The 21,909-nt window shown below is 40.2% G+C and overlaps 1 protein-coding gene across 3 annotated transcripts in view; it reads left to right on the forward strand.

The window, feature by feature from the left end:
* The window catches only part of Rnf212 (ring finger protein 212), a 79,032-nt gene that overhangs the window by 39,793 nt on the left and 17,330 nt on the right, over positions 1–21,909 (forward strand). The window contains exons 1-6 of one of the 3 annotated variants that reach the window (XM_051198021.1): positions 3,855–4,026; positions 6,570–6,631; positions 12,234–12,308; positions 16,151–16,207; positions 17,296–17,354; positions 21,081–21,123. In XM_051198021.1, the coding sequence (XP_051053978.1) occupies positions 3,918–4,026; positions 6,570–6,631; positions 12,234–12,308; positions 16,151–16,207; positions 17,296–17,354; positions 21,081–21,123 (405 nt within the window). In that variant the 5' untranslated portion in view covers positions 3,855–3,917. Of the gene's footprint in view, positions 1–3,854; positions 4,027–6,569; positions 6,632–12,233; positions 12,309–16,150; positions 16,208–17,295; positions 17,355–21,080; positions 21,124–21,909 lie in introns of those variants that run through there. The other 2 variants (XM_051198023.1, XM_051198022.1) reach the window with 2 other exon arrangements.

Here is a 21,909-nt window from a genome sequence, read left to right on the forward strand (position 1 = left end):
TAACAAACTTAAAGGAAGTATGGATGGAGGCCAATACTGTGGAAAAGCTTCCTAAGGCTAAAGAATTTGAAGTATAAGCAGGGACCAAGTGTAAGCTGCAGGTTTCTCATCTAGAGAGACTCTCATTCTGGTATTCCCTTTCTGGTATTTCACTTTCTAGAAGGTGGAAATCTAGGATAAAATTTCTTTCTCCAGCCCCAATCCTGCTTGTCACCTTTATTACTGCCAGGAAGTAGTACCAGAATTGGACTGCCTCCATCCTAATTTCACTTATATAACATAGGAACTATGGAACTTTGGGCTGGAACTTTACCTGAGACCCACTGGCTGACCTATAAAATAGAACAGGATAGACAAATACCACTGCCATGAGGATCAGCCCCGAGCTGGTTAAGAGACAAGGTCCTACATTTACCAAATATAGTATAAAGAAATATTTGTAATATTTATTCTTGTCTTGGTTAGGGTTTCTACTGCTGTGAAGAGACATCATGACCACAGCAATTCTTATGAAGGAAAACATTTAATTGTGGCTGGCGTACAGTTTCACAGGTTTAATTCAGTATTTTTCAGTCCTCCATTCCTTTAGGTCTGTTCTCTATTTCAAAGAAGATTCCCTGAGTTCCCTCTACTCCAGCATAGCCATCCTTACTCTTATCCTCTCCTATGGCACCCTCACAACACATTTTCTTGTCCTCTGATTCTTTAAAGGTATACATCCAACTAGTCAACAAAACACCAAATAACCCTATTAAAAAATGGGGTACAGAACTGAATATAGAACGCTCAATAGAGGAAATCAAAAAAGTTGAAAGACACTTGAGAAAGTGCTCAACATCCTTAGCTATTAGGGAAATGCAAATCAAAACAACTTTGAGATACCATCTTACTCCTGCCAGAATACCATCTTACTCCTGCCAGAACAGCTAAAATTAGAAACACCAATGACAACTTATGGTGGAGAGGATGTGGAGAAAGAGGAACACTCCTCCACTTCTGGTGGGAGTGCAAACTTGTACAGCCATTTTGGAGATCAGTAAGGCAGTACCTCAGGAAAATGGAAATCAGTCTACCACAGGTCCCAGCAATCCCCCTCTTAGGCATATACTCAAATGATCCATATCCATGCAACAAAGACATCTGTTCAACTATGTTCATAGCAGCATTATTTGTAATAGCAAGAACCTGGAAGCAACCCAGATGCAACTCAACTGAAGAATGGATAAAGAAGATGTGGCACATTTACACAATGGAATATTACTCTGCAGAAAAAAAAAACAACAATGGAATCTTGAAATTCGCAGGCAAGTGGATGGAACTTGAAAAAACCATCCTGAATGAGGTAACCCAGTCACAAAAAGAGGAACATAGTATGTATTCGCTCATATATGGATTTTAGACATAGAGCAAAGAGTCACCAGTCTAAACTTCACACTGCCAGAGAAACTAGTATACAAGGAGGATTCTAGTATAACAGAAGAGGAAAGGGTCAAGATTTCCTGAGCATATTGGGAGTAGGGGGGCAGTGAATGGAGCTGGAGCTAGGAGAAAGAGAAGGGGAGGAGAGGAAAGCATGTGGGACTAGGAAGATTGAATCAGGGAAGGAATCCAGGAGATAAAAAAAAGACAGAGAGAGAGACAGCATAAAAGAGGGAGCCAGTATAGGTTTGAGGAGAAAACTGACTCTAGAGAAATGTCCAGAGACCTATAAGACTGACCCCAACTAACAATTTGAACAATAGTAGAAAGGCTATCATAAATGCCCTTCCCTGATAGAGAGATCAATGACTAACTTATCCATCATCATGGAGCCCTGTAGTGGGATAGTCCTTCTGTGGCACTGACCACGCCCACTGGGGGTGGAACCATGGGCAGGGTGACCTGTGGAAGGAGGTCGGGGGAGAGCGAGGAAAAGCCCTCTTGCTGGCAAGACTCGGACAGGAGAGGATCGGGTTGAATTTCCTGGTGTTCATCTGTCTAGGTTGTAAGTTATTACTCCCTGAATAAACATCTATTCGGCCTATTTGTTTATCCTGATTCTTATTTAACCGTGATAGACCCCTCATCTAGTAGCTGATAGAAACAGAAGCAGACACCGACAACTAAACACTGAGCCGAACTGGAATCCAGATGCAGAGAGGGAGGACAAGACCAGGCTGCAGAAATCCAGAGAGACAGCTAATGGGTCCCCAGTCTGATAACTGGGAATCCAGCATGGGACTGACTCAGACCCCCTGAACATGGGTCTCAGTTAGAAGGCCTGGGAAGTCTAAGGGACCTCTGACAGTGGAACCAGGATGTATCCTTGGTGCACAAAAGGACTTTGGGAGCACATTCCCCATGTAGGGATAGTCCCTTAACCTAGAGGCGGGAGGGAAGGACTAGTCCCTCTCCAAATGACTTGACAGATATAGATGACCCCTCCTGAAGGCATCACCCTACATGTGGAGTTGGGGGGGGATGGGAGGAAAGGGGAGAGAATGAGAGGGTGGGAGAGAGGGAAGGAGGGAGGGAGGAAGAGGGAACTGGAAAGTGGGATCGATATGTAAAATAAAAATAAAAAAATATAAATATAAAATATTATAAGTGAAAGCAAATAATTTGTACCATATTTGAATTAATAAACCAAAATATATCTCTAAATGTGTCTTATTTTATGCTTTAAGAGATATTAGAGATTGATGTTAATATTACAGAATGATATTCCTGGTATAATGTTATTTTAATAATAAAATAAGCACATCATTTTAAGCTTGATATAAATCAGCAACAACCAATGAGCTATAGGTGCAATTTTAAGTTATCTGGTCTCACTTTATTCAAGCTGTCACAAAGACCTTATCTCATAAGCATGACAGTGTAACACAAAGAATCAAAATTACTTTAATTTTAATGTACACTCAATACTAAAGGATAGTTTATATTTTTTTTATTCATACTAAGTTTGTAAGCCTGGGTTCTACATTATACTAACAGCATAATTTGGACCATCCATATTTTAAGGGCTTAGTGAAACAAATACAGATCAAATGGATTTTTTTCCATCTTTACTTTTTCCTAACTCCTTGAAAAACAGTAAACTTTTCTCCATACATGTAAATAGCCCAGGAACTTTCTCACATATCCTCTACCAATCCTTGTATACTTACAGAAAGGGAAGGGAAGGTATCCAGAATATGTAAGAAACACAACTATTAAAAAGTAATGTTTTTAATTTTGAAATAATTTTATATTGCCAGAAATTAGTCCCTTCCACCATCTAATGTGTCAAAGGTGAAATGATCCTCCCTAAATTAAGAGCTTTCTTGTGTACATGTTGGTGGCAAGCAGGGATCTCTGCACTGCTCTGATAAACTTCTGTCCGATGGCCCAGTGCAATCTCTCCCAAGTATTGTTCCCTCGGTACTTCTGGCCCTGCTAGCCTGGTCCAAAACTCCATCCACCATCTTTCTGGTAGTAGTCCATTCCTCCAGCCCTGCTAGGACAAAGGTCCTCTTTGATTTCAGCGGCTCCCTGTTTTCCATCCTCTCCATTAAGGTATGTACTGATATCCTTGGGTCTGTCTCTAGTCTTAGACCTGATCCACCCAGTCTCCCTTGGTGACTTTTCACCCAGCTACTTTAGCCACCTACTTTCTCATGGTGTACCAGAAACCACTATCGCTGCCCTTCACCACTGAGAAGGTGGCCTTTCTTTGCTCGTGGCACTGGCAACCTCAAGAAGCCTGAATCGGCTCCAAGGTTTGGGAGGGAAGCCACGCCCTAGTACGCATGCGCTGCACTGGGCGCAGGCGCAGAGTGCAGAGCTGCCTTTCTAGTCTGAGCCTGGGCGCTGAGAAGTGCGTCCTTACCTCGTGGGCCTTGCTGACCTCGTGACCTCGCACGGGTGTCGCGTGAGCCTCACGTGGGCCTCAGGTCATGGCCAGCTGGGTGTTCTGTAATCGCTGTTTCCAGCCACCGCACAGGAAGTCGTCCTTCAGCCTGACCAGCTGCGGGCATGTGTACTGCGACGCCTGCCTTCGAAAAGGTCTGCGCGGGAAGACAGGGGAGCTGGCCAGGGTTCACGGTGTGGGTTTCCTCCCGCGGGCGGGGCAGGGGTAAGAGACCAATGTGGGCCTGCACGGCCCCAGAACCACCAAACCACCACTGGGATCCGTAGCTGGAACTGCAGAAAACTAGCTGCTTCTTATTTAGGCATCTGCAGCAGCCAGTTGGTCAGATGTGAATGCTTTTTTGTTAAAGCTTCTGCGACAGTAGTGTGGGGGAGGGGGCCAGAAGCTGTGAGATTACCCAAAGTGACCAACATGTTTAATTTGGCAAATAAAGGAACAGGTAGGTACACAACCAGTCCTCAGATGATTCACGGAAACTTCAGCTCATCTTGTTTTCCGGCCTTACCTTAATTGTCTAGGAATTTACACACAGTATTTTGTGTCAGTAATGTACATGCCACAGTCATTGAACTCTGCTGTGTGGTCACACTCCAAATTATTCATTAGTTGAACTAACATGGATGGTTTCCAGATATGTAAGTGACAGATGATGCTACTGTGAAAACTTTGGCTCATGTATTTGTAAGGTACATGTAAAAACCAGGGGAAGAATCCTGGTTTTCTGGTGTATTTTCTAAGAAGCAGACTGTGTGAAAAGTAGTCTGTAATGAGAGAAATTCAGGAGAAGCTGTGTAATGGGCCTTGTGAGAAGCAATGTAAACAAGATGTGCCCCTGCGATCAGGAGAAATGGTGGATTTGAGAAATGCTAAGTAGATTCAACAGACTTAATTCAAGGAAGCAAGGAGCTGAACTCTTTTGCTGGTGGATGCTGGAGTTCTAGGTCTAATATTTAAGACAGAGCTAGTCAATAAAAAAAAACGCTATTAACAAGCCAACAGTTTCATAATTAATGCAGTGTCTCTGTTATTTTGGGACTGCCAGGGCTCTAAGACCAGGCTGGTGGAAAAATACACGTCTGTTTTATTTTTAAGGTTATAAATATCCTCAGTTACTATACCATAAGTTATTTCATTCCCTACTGGAAGACATTTATGTGTTATGCCATTTGATTATTAAAAAAAAATTTCCACTTGGGGTAGAACTGCTAAAATGTGGATATGCACATTAAAGTAGGCCAAATTGCTCTCCAGAGAGGCAGTGCCTATCTAGATTCTCCCTTTGATGTGCCCTCCTCACTTGTGTATCTTTCTTGAGTGGCCAAAGTGGTGTTAATGTTTTTTCTCTTGGTGGGGGGGCCTCCACCCAGCTCCCAAATGAATCATACACTGAGACTTATTCTTAGTTATGAATGCCCAGCTTTACATTGACTTATTTCTAGCCAGCTTTTCTTATCTTTAAATTGTCCTGTTTACCTTTTGCCTCTGGCTTTTCCTTTTCTCTGTAAATCTCACTTTTACTCCATGGATTGCTGTGTAGCTGGATGGATGAGTGGCTGGCATTTGCTCATCTTCACATCCTATTGAGAAAGAGAGAGGAGAAAGAGAGAGAGAGAGAGAGAGAGAGAGAGAGAGAGAGAGAGAGAATATACAATTACCTCAACATAGGTGAGTTTAAGTGTAAGAAGTCATGTAACAATGCTCCCTTTTTACATAGGTTTGGTAGCCATAGAGATGCTGATAAGGGGCCCAGAATGGATGGGATAACATGACTGGTATTAAGAGCTAGCCATGGAGTTCAAAGATTCAAGCCTAGACGGAAGTCAGTTTCATGGAGAAGAGGATAGTAAAATACAAAATCCCCCAAAATGATCAACAAAGAACTAGAGTGTGAGCAGATGAATTAGTTATATGATGGCAGGTAGACAGATGTATAAATCTTTTATGGCTCAACTGAGACTGGCTCTTAGGTAGCAGAAACACAGGATGATATAATGGTGACCTTGAGGGGTATTATAGAGGTTTAAAGGTGTCATTTTCATTTTAACTTTTAAATTAAAATCACTAAACCAAGTGATAATGTTTGCCTTGTATCTAGTTGAAACAAGAAGATTGGAAGTTCAAAGCCTGTCTGGACAACTTAGCAAGATCCAGACTCAAAGAGTTTTGGTTTTTTGTTTTGTTTAGATAAGGTATGTATGTAGGCTTGGCTATCCTGGAGTTGACTGTAGATAAGCATCTCACAGAGCTCCTTCTGTTTCTGCCTCCTGAGTGCTGGGATTAAAGTTGTGTGCCATCATTCCCAGACCTAAAAAGAAAAATTTAAAAAGGCTGATGCTAAAATTTAATGGTAGAACCTTAGTGTATATGAGTGTGTGAGTGTCACACACACACAACACACACACAACACAGGCATGCACGCACTGGATGTGGGGAGAGAATACCACTGTAAAATTTAAGTATATCTGACACTTATGGTCACTGTTGGGGGGGACACATTTATAAAGCAGGAAAATAAATGGTTATATAAATTGTTTCACTGAATCCACAGCCCCATCACATAAGAACGTAAAAATATTTAGATACTGTGTAATTCTGCATTCTAACTCAGAGTCTGTGTTCACATGTTTCACAACACTGTTCAGTATAGTGTAATTAAACATTTGTTTTCCTTTGATAGGTAAAAAAGATGAATGCTTGATCTGTCAAGTTCCATGTAATACAGTTTTACTTTCAAAAAATGTAAGTTGAAATCTCTAGAATTTGAAAATTCATTATAATAGTATTTCATTTTAACTTGAATCTAGATTATTAGTAACTACAATATCTATAATTCTTGATCACTTTGCTAGGTTAATGAGACTTGTGAGTAATGAAACATAATTGGATTTGGTTTTACTGTTTGTTCTGTGGTTTGGTTTTACTATTGATTGGTTTTGATTGATTGATGTTTCTTTGTAATTTTCTTTGTTTTTGTTTAGTTTTGCTAAGCATGTGTTTGTCACTGTGCCATCCAGGATGTCCTCAAACCCAAGATCCTTCTGCCTTAGCTTACAGACATGAACTTCCATACCAAACAAGATTGGTTTTTAAACAGCATTATTCTTTCTTTCCTAGCCATAGGTTGACCTTAATCACAATTTTTTGGATTGTGCTATGTTCTTAGAAATGAAAATTGGTTAGATTTCCTTAGTACAACACCAGTTTCCTAATTGGGCAAGTTTGGTTTTTCATCAAATTCATAATGAATATTTCAGAGCATTGTTCATAATGTAAGTTAAAGTCAATTATTTGCTCCATTGCCTTAAACCAGTGCCTTTAGTTCTATCTATGAAATATGTCAGATTAATTTATTCTTTGGTATAAACTTGTTAAATGAGTTGTCTCTTTTATGCCTATTCTCCATATGTATATTTGAACCATTATTTTTAAACATCACAATATTTATAACAAAAATAGAGTTACCTAACAACTCAGACAATATAGAAAGTCCTAACAGATAATATAGCCATCCCCAGATCCTGTTCCAAAGATGTCAGCATCCAGAAGTTGGCACCTAGTCCATGTATTTTATGATTTATCTTTTTACAGAATTTTCTTCAAATGATACTGTGTTTAGAGTACAATATTTTTACATGACTGCATACTATCTTACTGTTTTTTGTTTGGTTGGTTTGATTTGGTTTTGGTTTTTCGAGACAGGGTTTCTCTGTATTGCTTTGGAGCCTGTCCTAGAACTGCCTCTGTAGACCAGGATGGCCTTGAGGTGGGAGGGGAAACTGGTTGGTACGGAAAATGAAATAATTTTTTAAAAATATGATGTAACACTGGCGATGTTACGAACAGTTTTCCCACCAGCCTGGTCCCACTGCCACATCAGCCCCAAATAACACACAGAGACGCTGTATTTGATTTAAAGCTGTTGGCCAGTTACTGGTGTTTCTTATTGGCTAGCTCTGTCTTAAATATTAACCCATTTCTATTAATCTAAGTGTTTTTCATGGGGTCTTATCTTAGCGGGTCCAGACTTCTCTCAAGTCTCTACGTCTTGAATCTCCTCTACTGCATCTCCCAGAACCCTCCTTGTCGCCTAGTCCCGCCTATTTTGCTTTCCTGTTGGCCAACAGTGCTTTATTCATTAACCAATAAGAGAAACATATTTACAAAGTGACATCTCCCATCATTTCTCTTCTGTATAAAATAAAAAGAAGGGTTTTAACTTTAACATAGTAAAACATATAACAAAACAGTTATCAAATAAGAATTATTGTTAAAAATATTTAGTCCATTAACATTTAGCAAGATTTAAAGAAAATATTCCATCATCTATCCTAGCTTTGTGAGTCTTATATGTAACTTATCTTTAATCCTAACTAAGGAAAGCTATAACCATATCTATCTGTCTTCAATTTCCTCAAAGACCACAGAACGATAATATATAAACTCTAGAAATGACAAAGACATCTTGCTACCTGGTAGGTCACCTGAAGTTCTTCTGTAATGTTCCATCTGCAGCCTATAGGCCAAAGTGTGTCTGGCAGAATCCTCAACAAAACAGGAAACTTTAAACTGTCCACCTGTATTGGCAGTTTGTCAGTCACTTTTCTCTGTGTCCTGTAGAATGTCTGGCAAAGTCTTTCATGAAACAGGAACCCTACAGCAATGTCCATCTTGTTTCAGCAATCACTTTTCTGTGGGTTCTGCATGTCCATTTTATACAGCATAAAGTCCAGACAAGAGCAGCATCTTGCCCAAATGGCTAGTCTTGCCATATTGGAAGTAAACTCCATAGCGAGTTTCTTCGATGTCCATCTTCCTTTCTGATGCAGGTGATGTTGCCAGGAGCAGTTATGTCTCAATGTCAAGAAAAACCCTAAACCATTGTAAATGGTAGGTTTTTGAAAGATTTGAAGAATGTCTATCAAATACATCTCTGTATATCTAGAAAATCTAAATAACACTATAACTTTTAAATATTATAGGTACTATCTATAATCTGAACTTTTTAAAATGAACTCTACAAACACAATACCTAAACAAGAGGAGAAATATACTTATCACAAAACTGACCTTAAATTTGTATCAATAAATGAAAATCCATTCCAAAACAAAGTATTCATTTCTGTACCATAATCCCCTTTTTACCTTTAAAAAGAGATTGGTTGTGATCATTAACCATTTATAACCAAACCTATTTAAATGAAAACAAACATTTTAGACAGTATTTGGGAATTTGGGCGTTGTTCTTTCCAAACTACTTAATGCTGGTAGGGGGTGCTGTCTTGGGAATCCTAAGAAGAAGAAATCCTGGCTGTAGTGGTCTGCAAGGCTGCCTTGTCTCAGCTGTTTTGAATGTTGGATCACCTGGGACACTGTTTCAGGGGGTCTTGCTTGATCAAACCATGTTAGTCTGGAAGGAATCCATATCTTTTTATTTTCTGTGGAAACGAAAGTAGAAATTCTTTTCCCAGTAATCTGTCCTTAGACTTAAATTTGAAGTCAAAGCATTTTTTAAAATATATAAATTGGATTAATTCAGCAGCATTGATAATCAAGTGTATTCCTTCCTTAACAATTGGAGCAATTCAAAGACAACACAACAGCATACAGTATCCAGACTCTCTGTGTGCTTTCTACCTTCACATGGCTTTTTTATTACTCTACTTCTTTTACTTCTATTTTTTTTTTTCATTTATTGAGACCAGGGTTTCTCTGTGTAACTTTGGCTTCCCTGGAATTCACTCTGTGCAGCAGGTTCACTTTGAAATCACAGAGATCTTCTTGCCTCTGCGTCCTGAGTGCTGGGATTAAAGGCATGTGCCACCACACCAAGCTACTCTCTATTTTTTTTAAACCATTTTGTCCTGTTTCTTTTTCTCTCCCAAGCCTATGTATATTTTAAAACACACTGTAAACCTTTAGAGATTTTTCTTTATCTGAACCTATCTTTACTGTAAATCTTTATCTTTTTCTGGCCACGAGTCTTTTATCTGCTAAACAACATTGCTAAAATTAAAGCCACAGCTATTTTAGCCAATGTCTATTCAAGATGGTGGGAGTAAGTTTACCACCAGCAATGAGAGCTGTGCTTACAGCCTTGATCTACACTGCCATCCAGCAGCATGCTGCCATCTTGGAAATGTGTCATTGCCATTGCCAGCTCTCATTCGCACCATTAAGTTGTTAGCAGGGTTTGCCTCTTATGCCAAGTTAGGAAATCTCCCTTAAAGGAGCCACACAAATCTCTGCTTGTCTCTAGCAAAACAGCCCACCTGAGAAAAATGTTGCTACCAAGAAGACTTGTTTGTTTCTGTTATTTTGTTTTTAAAATCCCTTTTTAAGCTTTTGTTGAGTTTTAAATGGAAGTTCTTAGTACCCATATTGTAGGTGTAGTTACAAGCAGTTTTCCCGCCAGCCTGGTCCCATAGTGACTTTGCTGAAATGGTCCTTTTCTTCTAGAATATTTGTATATGCAGTAGTGTCTGCAGTCATTGGAAAGAACTACGGTATGGTCCTATGTAGAAATGCTGACTACAACAAGCACCCTGGTCTCTGTCTTTACTTCATGGTCAGGGTTTTAGCATTTCACCAAATGTGTACACTGGTTTACTAAACATATTTTTTTTAAATCATGAATGGTATATAATCAATATAACTATATTTATTACTTTTCTGTAACTCGGTAACTTCTGTTTTACCATATTTTGTTTGTGGAGTGGAGACTATTTACTTTTTTAAAAAGTATGTGTTTGTAGGTGATATGTGCACATATGTGCTGTTCCTACAGAGGCCAGAGAGTTGGAGCTACAGGTAGTTGTGAACTGCCCAACATGGATTCTAGGAACCACTACACCAATTCTCTGACCCCTTCATTTACGTTAAAATTTAAAAAGTCATATAATATTACAGAAATAGAGTCAGCTTGTAATGACATAATTCAGCTTTTACAGATAGATTCAATTTTCTATTACTTCACTTGGGATTTCTTTCACCATGTTCATAAACAAGCTGGAATTGAAAGTTTTCTTTCCTGTATTACATACTCAATTTTGAAGACTCATAGAAGTTCTTAGAGTAGCACATGCCTTTAATTCCAGCACTTAGGAGGCAAAGACTAGAGTTCTAGGCCAGGCTGGTCTACATAACTAATAACTAGTTCAGGACCAACCTGGATGTGTATATGTATGTATGTATTTATGTACATATAAATGTATAAGCTTATTGTAATTAACTCACAAATAGAAACGCTACATGGCTAGATTAACATAGCCACTCAAATCCAGCCCCAAACTATACATTGCAATGAATTGGTGTACCGTTAAAATTCTGAAACCATAAAGATTCACTTAGAGTTTTACACTTTCAGTGTCAATTACATTTTTATGTACTTACTTAACTCAAATCAGGTCCACAAGGTCTAGAATAATGTTCTTTTATTTTGTTTTACTTACTTTGGATTTTTGAGACAGAGTCTCTTTATGTAATCTTGACTGTCTGGGAACTCACTATGTATACCAGGCTGGTTTCAAACTTAAAGAGGTCTGCCTGCCTCTGCCTCCCAAGTGCTGGGATTAAAGGTGTGTGCCTCCCTCCACACACTGCTGTTTTTTTCTTTTCTAATTTTGAATGACTGCTGTGAGTCCTTTTTTCATGAGCAACCTTGCCAAATATGTATTAAGTGGTATGAACTCATTTCAACATTTTCAGAAAACAGATTTTTGGCTCCATTGATCTCATGGGAACATACCTGCACACAGACACACACATTATACATATAATTAAAATAAAAATGAAGTCTTTTTTTTTTTAAGATTCATCTAAGTTAGATTTTCCTGACCATACAAGGACTTCAGGTAGTCCATTGACCTTTTCAGCATCCTTTCCCTCCTCAGATGGAAATTGGCTCTTGCTTTATGCTAAATTGATAACACAGCACCACCACACAAAACTAATACTTGGTTGGATTTCCCCATACTTCCTCTTCTCTTGCTTTTTGCTGCCTCCCAAACACTGTGGTCTGTAATGATCATTCCCTACCCACAGAGAATTTATTTTTGCTTTTAGTATCAATCTGTTGATTACAAATCCTTGGTTTGGATAAAACTCATCCCCTTTGCCTTCATTTTGAAGCATATTTTCAGTGGATATAAAGGGGCATGTGGTCCATCCAGAGAGGCTTAGTAGCTGCCAATGGGTGCCACTATCCTGCATGCTCCTTAGAGGTGTGACTACCTTCATGGGGTGAATTGCTGTTTGTGTTATGTGTAGTTAATTGTAGATCTTGAAAGACAATTTTATAACTAGTGGCCAGAAGTTTCTACATAGTCATTTGCTTTCTCTTCAGACTAACTCCAATATCCAGACATTCTTTCTGGGCATAGATGGTTTGTGTAAGAAGTATTCCCAGGAGACCTCTCAGGTGAGTTGTGACCTTGAGGCTTGATTTGGTGATGCCCAGAACACATTACCTTAGAAACCCTGTGATGTAAGTGTTCTAGAAGCCAGTCTCTTGCAGAGGTGAGTGTGAAAATATCTTCTGTTTCTCTGAGGTTTTTTTTTGTTTTGTTTTGTTTTGGTTTGGTTTGGTTTGGTTTTTGTTGTTGTTGTTTGGTTTTGTGTGTGTGTGTATGTGTGTGTGTGTGGTTTTTTGGTTTTTTGTTTGTTTGTTTGTTTTTTGAGACAGGGTTTCTCAGTATTGTTTTCGAATCTGTCTTGGCACCCACTCTGTAGACCAGGCTGGCCTCAAACTCACAGAGATCCACCTGCCTCTGCCTCCTGAGTGGTGGGATTAAAGGCATGTGCCACCATCGCCCTGCCTGAGTTGTTTTTTTTTTAAACCATCTCACTTGTAAAATAGTTGAACATAAATGTTTCAGTACTGATAGTATCTTTCTGATCTATATTGTTTTTTGTGCTTTTGTGTGCCATTGAGACACATGTGAGCTCAACTTAGATCTACCCCCCTTTAGACATTATTCCCCCACAGATACCAGATATTCCCCCACAGATATTTCTAATAATCTCAGTTGCAAGACCAGTTTCCACTCAGATGGAGCTCTGTTAAGTTCAGTCAGTAGATTTCTTCTTGATACTATCCTTTGTGGGTTGTCACCCAGGATTGTACATCTTTGCTTTGTTCCTGTTATAGTAACATATAGCTCCATGCATCCTTTCTCTGGTTCTTGTGACACTTGCCTCTCTATCTGTTTCTTTCTACCCTTTTCCTCATTGACATACTTGCTATTTGCTACTTCCTGTAGTCAGTGACACTCTCACTTGACCTTCATCCCTAACATCATGTATCAGTGTCTTCTACACTAAGCCCAAGGTTCCATGTCATTTACCTTGTTTTACTGAACAACTTATAGTATACTAATCTTAAGAGAAAGCTGCCCTTCCCTGCTCCTCATCCTATCCTCCTGTCCTCTCTTTCTTAGCTGTGCTATTCCTGTCTCTGAGCAGGCCTGGTCCAGTAGTTCAGAGTAGGGTATTCTCAGCCTTGGGGCTGGCCTTATCTACTGTCACAGTCCATGTAGTTTTTTTTGTGTTCTCTCTCTCTCTCTCTCCTCCCTCCCCCCCCCGTGTGTGTGTGTGTGTGTGTGTGTGTGTGTGTGTGTGTGTGTGTGTGTGTGTGTGATTAATTAACATAGAAGTTGCTATATAGCTTAGGCTTGTTTTAAAATTATAATTTTCCTACCTCATGCTCCCAGATGCTGGGATACAGTTTTGTGCCACCATTCCTAGGGTTCACAATCCTTTTTTTTTTTTTTAACTAATGAAGTCTCCCTCATGAGGCCACTGCTAGCACTCTAGTCTTTAGAGCACAGCCATTGCCTGGGAACAACCCAGAACTCCCAGACAACCTGAGACAACAGACCTGGAAAGTCCAGGCAGAATGAAGACCTAGTGACACAGATGCTTGCCCACTCCCATTACCACAAGAGGCTCTCCGGATTGGTCTCATCTATAGTACAAGCCTGTCTCTCTAAGAAGCTTTAGCCCATCACCATGACAAGATTCTGGGGGTTCCAGTGCTGCTTGACATTTGGCTCTATCCTAGGAGCAGCTGTTTCTGCCAAATCTGCAGCTGTGGAGACTTGAGCAGTCAACTATAGGCCTGCAAGCTGCTATTACCAGGGTTCTTATACAAAACTCACCATTCCATGGCAAGTGGGGCATTCCCATCAACAGGTCTTGCCAGATTCCTGCGTCCACCCCACTGGGAGCCTACCTCCTGATTTGTGTTGACACATGTTACAGAACTGTGAGTCGCTGAGAGAATGGCTTAGAAAATTTTCTCTCGTTGCCAGTGTGGAATGTACTAAGAAAAAAGACATTAGATGGGCAGCTGGCAGTGTTTTAAAAACTGGGAATATCAGTCTGCTGCCAGAACAATTCTCAGCTCCACCTGGCCTGTAGGTCAAACCTAGAACATAGATAATGCCATGTGCCTTACACAAGTATGAAGGGGCAATTTTAAGAAAAGAAAATTCTCCAGACACAGCCTTACACTGTTCAAACATCATACTAGCGGGCTTCCACAGTCAGGGAAGGGGGAGCTGTCACTAAGTCTCTCCCTGGAAGATTAGGCTATCCCTGCAGGCAAGAAGAGGGTTCGTGACAAGGCCCTTGGATCTGGGCTTTGAGGGGCAAGAGTTGCTTGCACAGTTGAAAAAGATGCTCAAGGTTATTGACTGTTGCTCCAGTGAGGATTCCTACAGGGATTGCCTCAAAGAAGTCTATACTTTCCTTTGTGAGCAGCAGTCATTAGATTGTCTCTATCTTGTCTCAAAACCTGTGATTCTTTTTGGATGCATGTGGTGATATCTTGCTTGTACAAATAAAGCTTGTCTGAAGATCAGAGGATGGCCATAGAGGTCAGGAGGTCTGTACAGACAGACAGGAAGTGAGATGGCTAGGCAGAAACAGGAAGTGAGATGGCTGGGCAGAAACAGGAAGTGAAATGGCTGGGCAGAAACAGGAAGTGAAATGGCTGGGCAGACGGAGGATGTAAACAGGAAGAAACAGGAACTCACTCTTCCACTGGGAAGCTAATGAGGTAAAGATGGCTTTGGCTTGTTCCTTCTCTGATCTCTCAGCATTTTCCTCTGTATCTGTGGGTTTTTATTATTTAGATCAATAAAGAACTCTATTTACAGAGACTCAAAGACTTAAGCCACATTAACAATGTAGAGCCAGAGCTCAGTTATAGTGAGGATATTGTCCCTGCTAACCTGAAGGTTCATGCCCTACATAGTCCCATCTCTGGGAGTAGGCTCTCAAGGTGGATAAGTCGCATGCTCTGTTGAGTTGATGCTTTCCACACCATAACTGTACTGGAATGTATATAGGGGCTAGTGCTACTATGATCCAAGGTAAGCTGTGTGGTAAATGAAGACCACCCTTGTGTCTGTGCTGTTATTACCTAGAGGGAGGTATGGACCCTTAAAATATCAATGTTACCTATAATCACCCTATACCTGTGGACTCAGAACTGAGTGATGGCTGATTTAGGTGAAGGAGTGACAGTTTAATGTCTCAGCTAAGTTGACACCATTTACTCAAACCATTAACCAGCTTTCTTTTTTTTTTTTTTTTTTTTTTTTTTTTTTGAGTGAGCCTTGGATCACTGTTCACTTGTTCACACTACCATTCTCAGAAGCCCAATTCAAATCACATAGAGTACATGAGGTTTCTTGTGAGACAGGGATGGTGCTGCCTTCAGTTGTAGGTGACTCTTAACAGTCCACACAGGCTACCTTGGTCTCTGCCAGCTCCACCCACCATGCTGGGCTTCCTTGTTTTGACTCTTTCCACCTCTCTAACCCTGCCCTAGCCCATGTATTAGGGTCTTTCACTAGGCAGAAGCCTTCCTCAGATAATCACTACCATCACAGTGGATCTGTGTGTTTTATCTTATTTACCACAAGAGTAAGCACACCGTTGGAGCATCTTAAACAGGGAGGCTGCTAGAGAGACAAAAAGCCTCAGTGTTTAGAGTTCCTATTGGATAAGTCTTTTGGTAGTCTGTCCCTCATGAAACATCTAAGCTATGTGTCTGCTCTGGTCACACATTAACCACAAGCAAACCCAGGCAATCTGTGACTGTCCCTGTGGGAGGAGATGCAGGTGTACTGGGGGAGTACATGTAAAACAGAACATGCTACAACCCAAACTTAAAGTTCTTTTCAACCTTCTACTTCCATAAGAGATATGTCATGACTTTGTGCCCCCAACAACTGAAATGTGTTGTCTTACCAGATTTCAGAATTTCAAGAAAAACACAGGAGGAGACTGGTGGCCTTCTATCGAGAAAAGGTAAGTGTAATCAAACTTTTGCTTCTTGAATTGTTTGATCTTGTAATTTCAATGTCATATTGTTATAGCTCAAGATTTCTGTGTGTGTGTGTGTGTGTGTGTGTGTGTGTCTGTCTGTCTGTCTGTCTGTCTGTCTTCTTTTAGTCCTTGGTCTGATCACTGGCACCTATGAGGTTTATTTTTCTTTGCATTTCCGGTTGAGGAGGTGGTTAATTTCTATGACCATTAGTCTGTTTGCCTGATCTGCCTAGGAGCTCCTCTGCTCTGGACAGTCTACACAGAGGCGCCCTCATCTACACTGGTCAATACTAGGGCCTCAGGCGCATGAGAGAAGCACAGAGGCTTTTCTTCACATTCCTCTTGCTTTTTTACATAAAAGTCCTTTTAAAAAAAAAACTCCAAAGGTTATATAATAAATGAAGTGAGGAGCCTAGTTATAAAGCCAGAGTTCTGAGAACCTATTATCAAGTCTAAAAGGCATTTCCCAGTCCACTGCCTTGGTACACAGATGGGACAGGCAGGCAGGGCCCTCAGGTTCTGTGCACAGTTCACTGTACTCACTGTACTATCCACTGCTTTATCCACAGCACTCTTGGCATCACTCCCTAACAGCTGCCCAGAATCCAGCCTAAAGGCTTCTTTCAGTCTAGCCCTGGTTACTCATTTGATATGTGTTACCTTCTTAAACTTCTCAGCAAATGAGAGGTTTTATACACCACTATAAATTTTGAGACTTTAAATCTACCTCTTGACATTTCCTAGTGCCTTGTGACAAAGTCAGATCTAAACTCTGACATGTTGTGGACTGCATTCTGAAATCACCTGTGGAGAGGAGGGCATGTCTCAGACTTGACATCAGAATCTCTAAGTTGTACCTCGTAGAGCTTCATGCTCTGGGCTACTACTGGCTAGTTAAGATCCACTACCTTGTGGAGACTGAGTTGGGGGTTTCTGGAGCTCTGACCTGACTCAGCTTTGTACAAAGGTCCAGGCTTGCTGAAATGTCACATTTGTAGACAAACCAAGTGTGTTCTCTGAACTGCTTCTTGGAATAGTCTGTCTAATAATGGAGTCATATTTATATTCAGATTTCTCAGTTGGAGGAGTCCCTCAGGAAGTCAGTGCTACAAATCAAGCGACTACAAAGGTAAGAGTGCCTCCTAGGGATAATCATCAAGCTCATATCACTGAGATAGGCAAAAACAGATGACAGAGATGAAGGCTCCCCATAGAGGCCATATGCAAATGGTGGCTGCCTGCAGTCTCTTGTGCATGACATGACAGATAGCTGTAGAGGGAGGGCTTGGCATGGTTTATGTTTTTCACATGTCATTGAGTAAGTCCATTGTATTAGTCACTTTTCTCATTTCTGTAACAAAAGCAACTTGAGAAAGGAGGGGTTTATTTTGTCTCACAGTTTGATGGCACAGTAGTACATCATGGTGGGAGAGGCATGGCAACAGTAGCATGAGGCAGGTGTTCATATCATATCTACATTCAGAAAGGAGAAAAAGATGAGTGCTGGTGTTCAGCTCACTTCCTCCTTCTTATTAAGTCCAAGACCTCAACTCCTGGAATAGTGCTACCAAAATTTAGGGTGAATCTTTCTACCTTATTTAATTCAACCTATAAGTTCTCGCATAGGTATTCCCAAAGGTTTTCTTCCTATGAAATTTTATTCCATAAAGTTGATATTAGCCATCACCAGTCTATCTACCCTTTTTCAACTACATATCTAAACATCACTTTAAAGCCATAACTTTCTACCATAACCATCTTATAATGAAAAATGCTGTCCAATTTTTAAGATCCACATAATCTTTTACAGTTCCAAAGCTGCTCAAAAGTATAAACATAGAGTCTCTTATGAGATACAGCCCATACCTTAACTGTGAGATTCTATAAAATAAAATTAAAAAAAACAAGTTGTATACTTCTAATGTACAATGACACAAATTAAACATTTATATTCCAGAAGGAAACAATAGGACAAATAATGGAAATAATAGGGACAAAGCAAAGGTAGACAAGACTAATACCCAGAAAGGAAAACACCAAATTGTATTGGTTCTTGCTAGAATCATCTCAGCTCCAAATGACTTGGATAGCTCATCACAAAGCTCTTCTTTTGGGATGGCCCCACTCCATGCCTATAGCTTTCCTTGCTAAGGTACCATGATCCTGGCATCTCCAGCTTTCTGGGTTTTCCATTGGGCTTCAGCTCCACCTTCATACAATAGCCCCTCAGTGTCACACCCCCTTGCGTGGAATCCAGTCATACCATACGTTGCTTGATCTCAGTGACCTTCTGCAATCTTAATACAAGCTTCCATGATTCCCTTATTCTTTCATCTTCCATTCCTTAGAATCAACACCACATGGGCAAGGCTGCCAAATTATGCTACCAGCATGAGCCTGGCCCCTTGGACCTTAGCTGCATCAGCCTCTGTGTACCTTCCAGGATGATCCTAAGGAAACTCTTCCCTAGGCTGTGGTTGTCAATCATTCTCAATTTAGACTCTTTTCTTTCAAAAGAACTTCGCTTTCACAAGATGGATCTTTTGATGGCTAGAGTCTTGCCTAGAGCTCTTGCCCTATTTTCCCAGTGCAGAGTTTAAATTTTCTTTTTAATGGTGCAAATCTTTTTAACAATTACAGATACTTTCTCATAACCCACCGTGTCTATCTATAACTTTAAACTATGCCTTTTACCTGCTAAGGGGCAATTTACTTATGTATTCATTCTACTGTTGCTTTCTTCCTTTAGCCCTGGATAAGAGGTAAGAGCAGTGAGCAGTAGCCATTGCACAGCCTGGGTATTATCCTATCTTGGAATTTTCTCCACAGTCAAATTAGACTTTTTAATATAGCCTCACTGAAGTTCTCAGACCATGAGTAGAATGCAGCCACTTTTATTGCCAGACCATAACACAAATGGTCTCTAGCCCAATAGAATCCTTCTCCTCATGAGCTAAGCCTCTACTGTCTATATTTCTGTCAGCATTTTATTCTTCCAAACTCACACCAGACTGGTACATTCAGCTTACTTATGGTATTCTAAGAATTTTATAACCCAAAGTTCCAAACTATTCCACATTTCTCCCTGCAAACTGGTTTCCGAGTTCTGAGAACTTTATCGTAGCAACAGTTCCACTTCTAGGTACCAAATTTCTATAATGACTATTTTTATCATGACTGTGACAAAAACATATATTCCTTAAGAAAATAAGTTTTTTTTACACACATCTTGAAGTGGCAGCCCTTTGTGGTAGGGAAGGTATGAAGATAGTAGCATTGAGGCACCTGGTCATATTACCTCTACACTTAAGAAACAAATGGATCCTGGTGGCCAGCTTGCTTTCTCCTTTTTATTCAGTCCAATACCCTCTTTTCCTATTGGATGGTACCACACTCACATTCAGAATGAGTTGTCCCAACTCAATTAACTCAGTCCAGGAAATTTCTCACTAACATGTGCCAAAGGTTTAGGCCAATTCTAAATCCTATCAAGTTAGCAATTAATATGAATAATATAGTCATGCTTTATAATGAGGCACATCTGAAAGTGGCGCAAATAACCAAAAAGCATATTTTATTTCCCTATCTGGAAAATAACAAACATTAAAATTCTCATTTCTTGTCTGTGTTGGTCAGTAAATTCTTTATTTATACTTAATGTCCATGAAATATGGACTCCATAGTTGAGACAACACAATGATGCAAGACATGGTACACATTTTGTCATGATGACTGTTTTTTTCTGAGATAATGGTACACTTTTCCATGAAGCTTTGATGTATGGAATGGTCAGTTTGGTTTTTCTTATTGGTTGCCTGAGTGTATGGACATCTACTGCCCTGACCATCCAAGCATCTGAGAATGTGACTAAAAGGCAGATGTGAATACCTATTAAAGCTCTTGACCAAGCTCTATTGTGGTTAAATAAGGATCAGGATAAACAAATAGGCCGAATAGATGTTTATTCAAGGAGAAATAACTTACAACCTAGACAGATGAACACCAGGAAATTCCACCCAATGCTCTCCTGTCCGAGTCATGCCAGCAAGAGAGCTTTTCCCGGCTCTCTCTCTGACCTCCTTCCACAGGTCACTTCCGCCCATGGCTCCACCCCCCAATGGGCGTGGTCAGTGCCACAGAAGGACTATCTCACTTCAAAGCTCTTCTTTGCCTCCATCTTGAAGAAAAAGACCTCTATCCTTATTTTCAAAAAAAATGGGGAGCTGGAAAGATGACTCAATAGTTAAAAACATTTGCTGCTGTTGCAGTAGACCATAGTTTTGTTCCCAGCACCTATATCAGGTGGCTTACAGCTGCCTATAACTCTAGTTCTAGGAAATCCAATGCCCTCTTCAGAGCTCTGTGAGCACCTGAGAGGCACCATTCTTGACTTCAGACATTCATGTGAGGCAAGTATGTCAACTACTTGTGCTCAGGTGCTTCTGTTTGATGGAGGATAATAAATTAATTTACATACCACACAGGGGCATGTGCTCTTATAAGAAATGGTACTGGGTGAGAGAAATGAATACTATGGAGGACTCCAGGAAATGACCTTATAACCGAGGTTCAAAACACAGTTGTTGATGAATGCCAGTTCTTAGCTTATTTGGTCTGATTGGACTGATTGCAAGCACAGCCTATCTTAACATTCAGACAAGTGCCTAGGCTGCAGTATCTCATCTTCATTGTTCATACATGTCTACATTCACATAAACATAAACCACACCCTGACAACCCTATGAAAGGGCTGGGAAATTCACTCTGTGAATTATTACATGCAAGGATATTTAAACTGATATTTTTAAATTATAGAAAATTTTAAGTCTCATTAGCATGTTTTACTGTTTAACAGAATAGAATCAATGGAAATTGACCTGACTCCTCCAGCAAGAAAGGTAAGTATACCTGGGCTGCCACATGCTCAAGGCACATGGTGGTCTCTAGCAGAGCTCTTTACTGTGTTGACACCAGAGTTAATTGGTGAGCTGTGATCAGAAACAAAAACATTCCCTTCTGTCTTTATGGCCAGATCTATGGTAAAGGCAATAGGGATTCATGCATTGTTATGTTAGTAAAAGTGGCAGGACTCATAGCCCTGTGGTTTACCTTCCCTTGACCATAATCTAAAAAGAAAGAAGTGCTCATAATAAACTGTATGCTATCACCCCATAAAAACCAGTGGGCCAGAAATGTGAGGCCTAAAAAACAAAGCCACAACTGTAAATTGGAGAGAAACAAAAACAGAGAAAATGAAACCAAAACTAGAAATGCACCATGAAGGTCACCTTCCCAGTTCAGGCAGAAATGGATTATGTGCATGCCATATTGTTCAAACATGATGCCCTCAGAGATGCTTCACAAGGCTGAGGCATCACCAGGTGAGCTGGAACCAGGAGGATGAAGCAAAGAAGAGAAATTGTATATAGTCTAAAGATACTGTTTCTTTGGTGTGAATTTATTATTGTGTGTTGCTTCAAGGGTTTGTAATAGAGCTACCTGCCTGCCTGCTAGCACTGTTTTAAGTGCTTTGTAAATGAGTATCATTCTCCTAATAGCCCTCCAAGGTAGATACCAGTATGTGGACTTGTTAATCAGATGTCTATTTCTAAAGAATCTCCTGGACCTGCTTATGAAAGAATCTAGATTTCGAGTAGATAAAAGTAGCACTTTAGCAGGGAATG

This window comes from Phodopus roborovskii, unplaced genomic scaffold, assembly GCF_943737965.1.
Source record: "Phodopus roborovskii unplaced genomic scaffold, PHOROB, whole genome shotgun sequence".
Taxonomy (NCBI): Eukaryota; Metazoa; Chordata; class Mammalia; order Rodentia; family Cricetidae; genus Phodopus; species Phodopus roborovskii.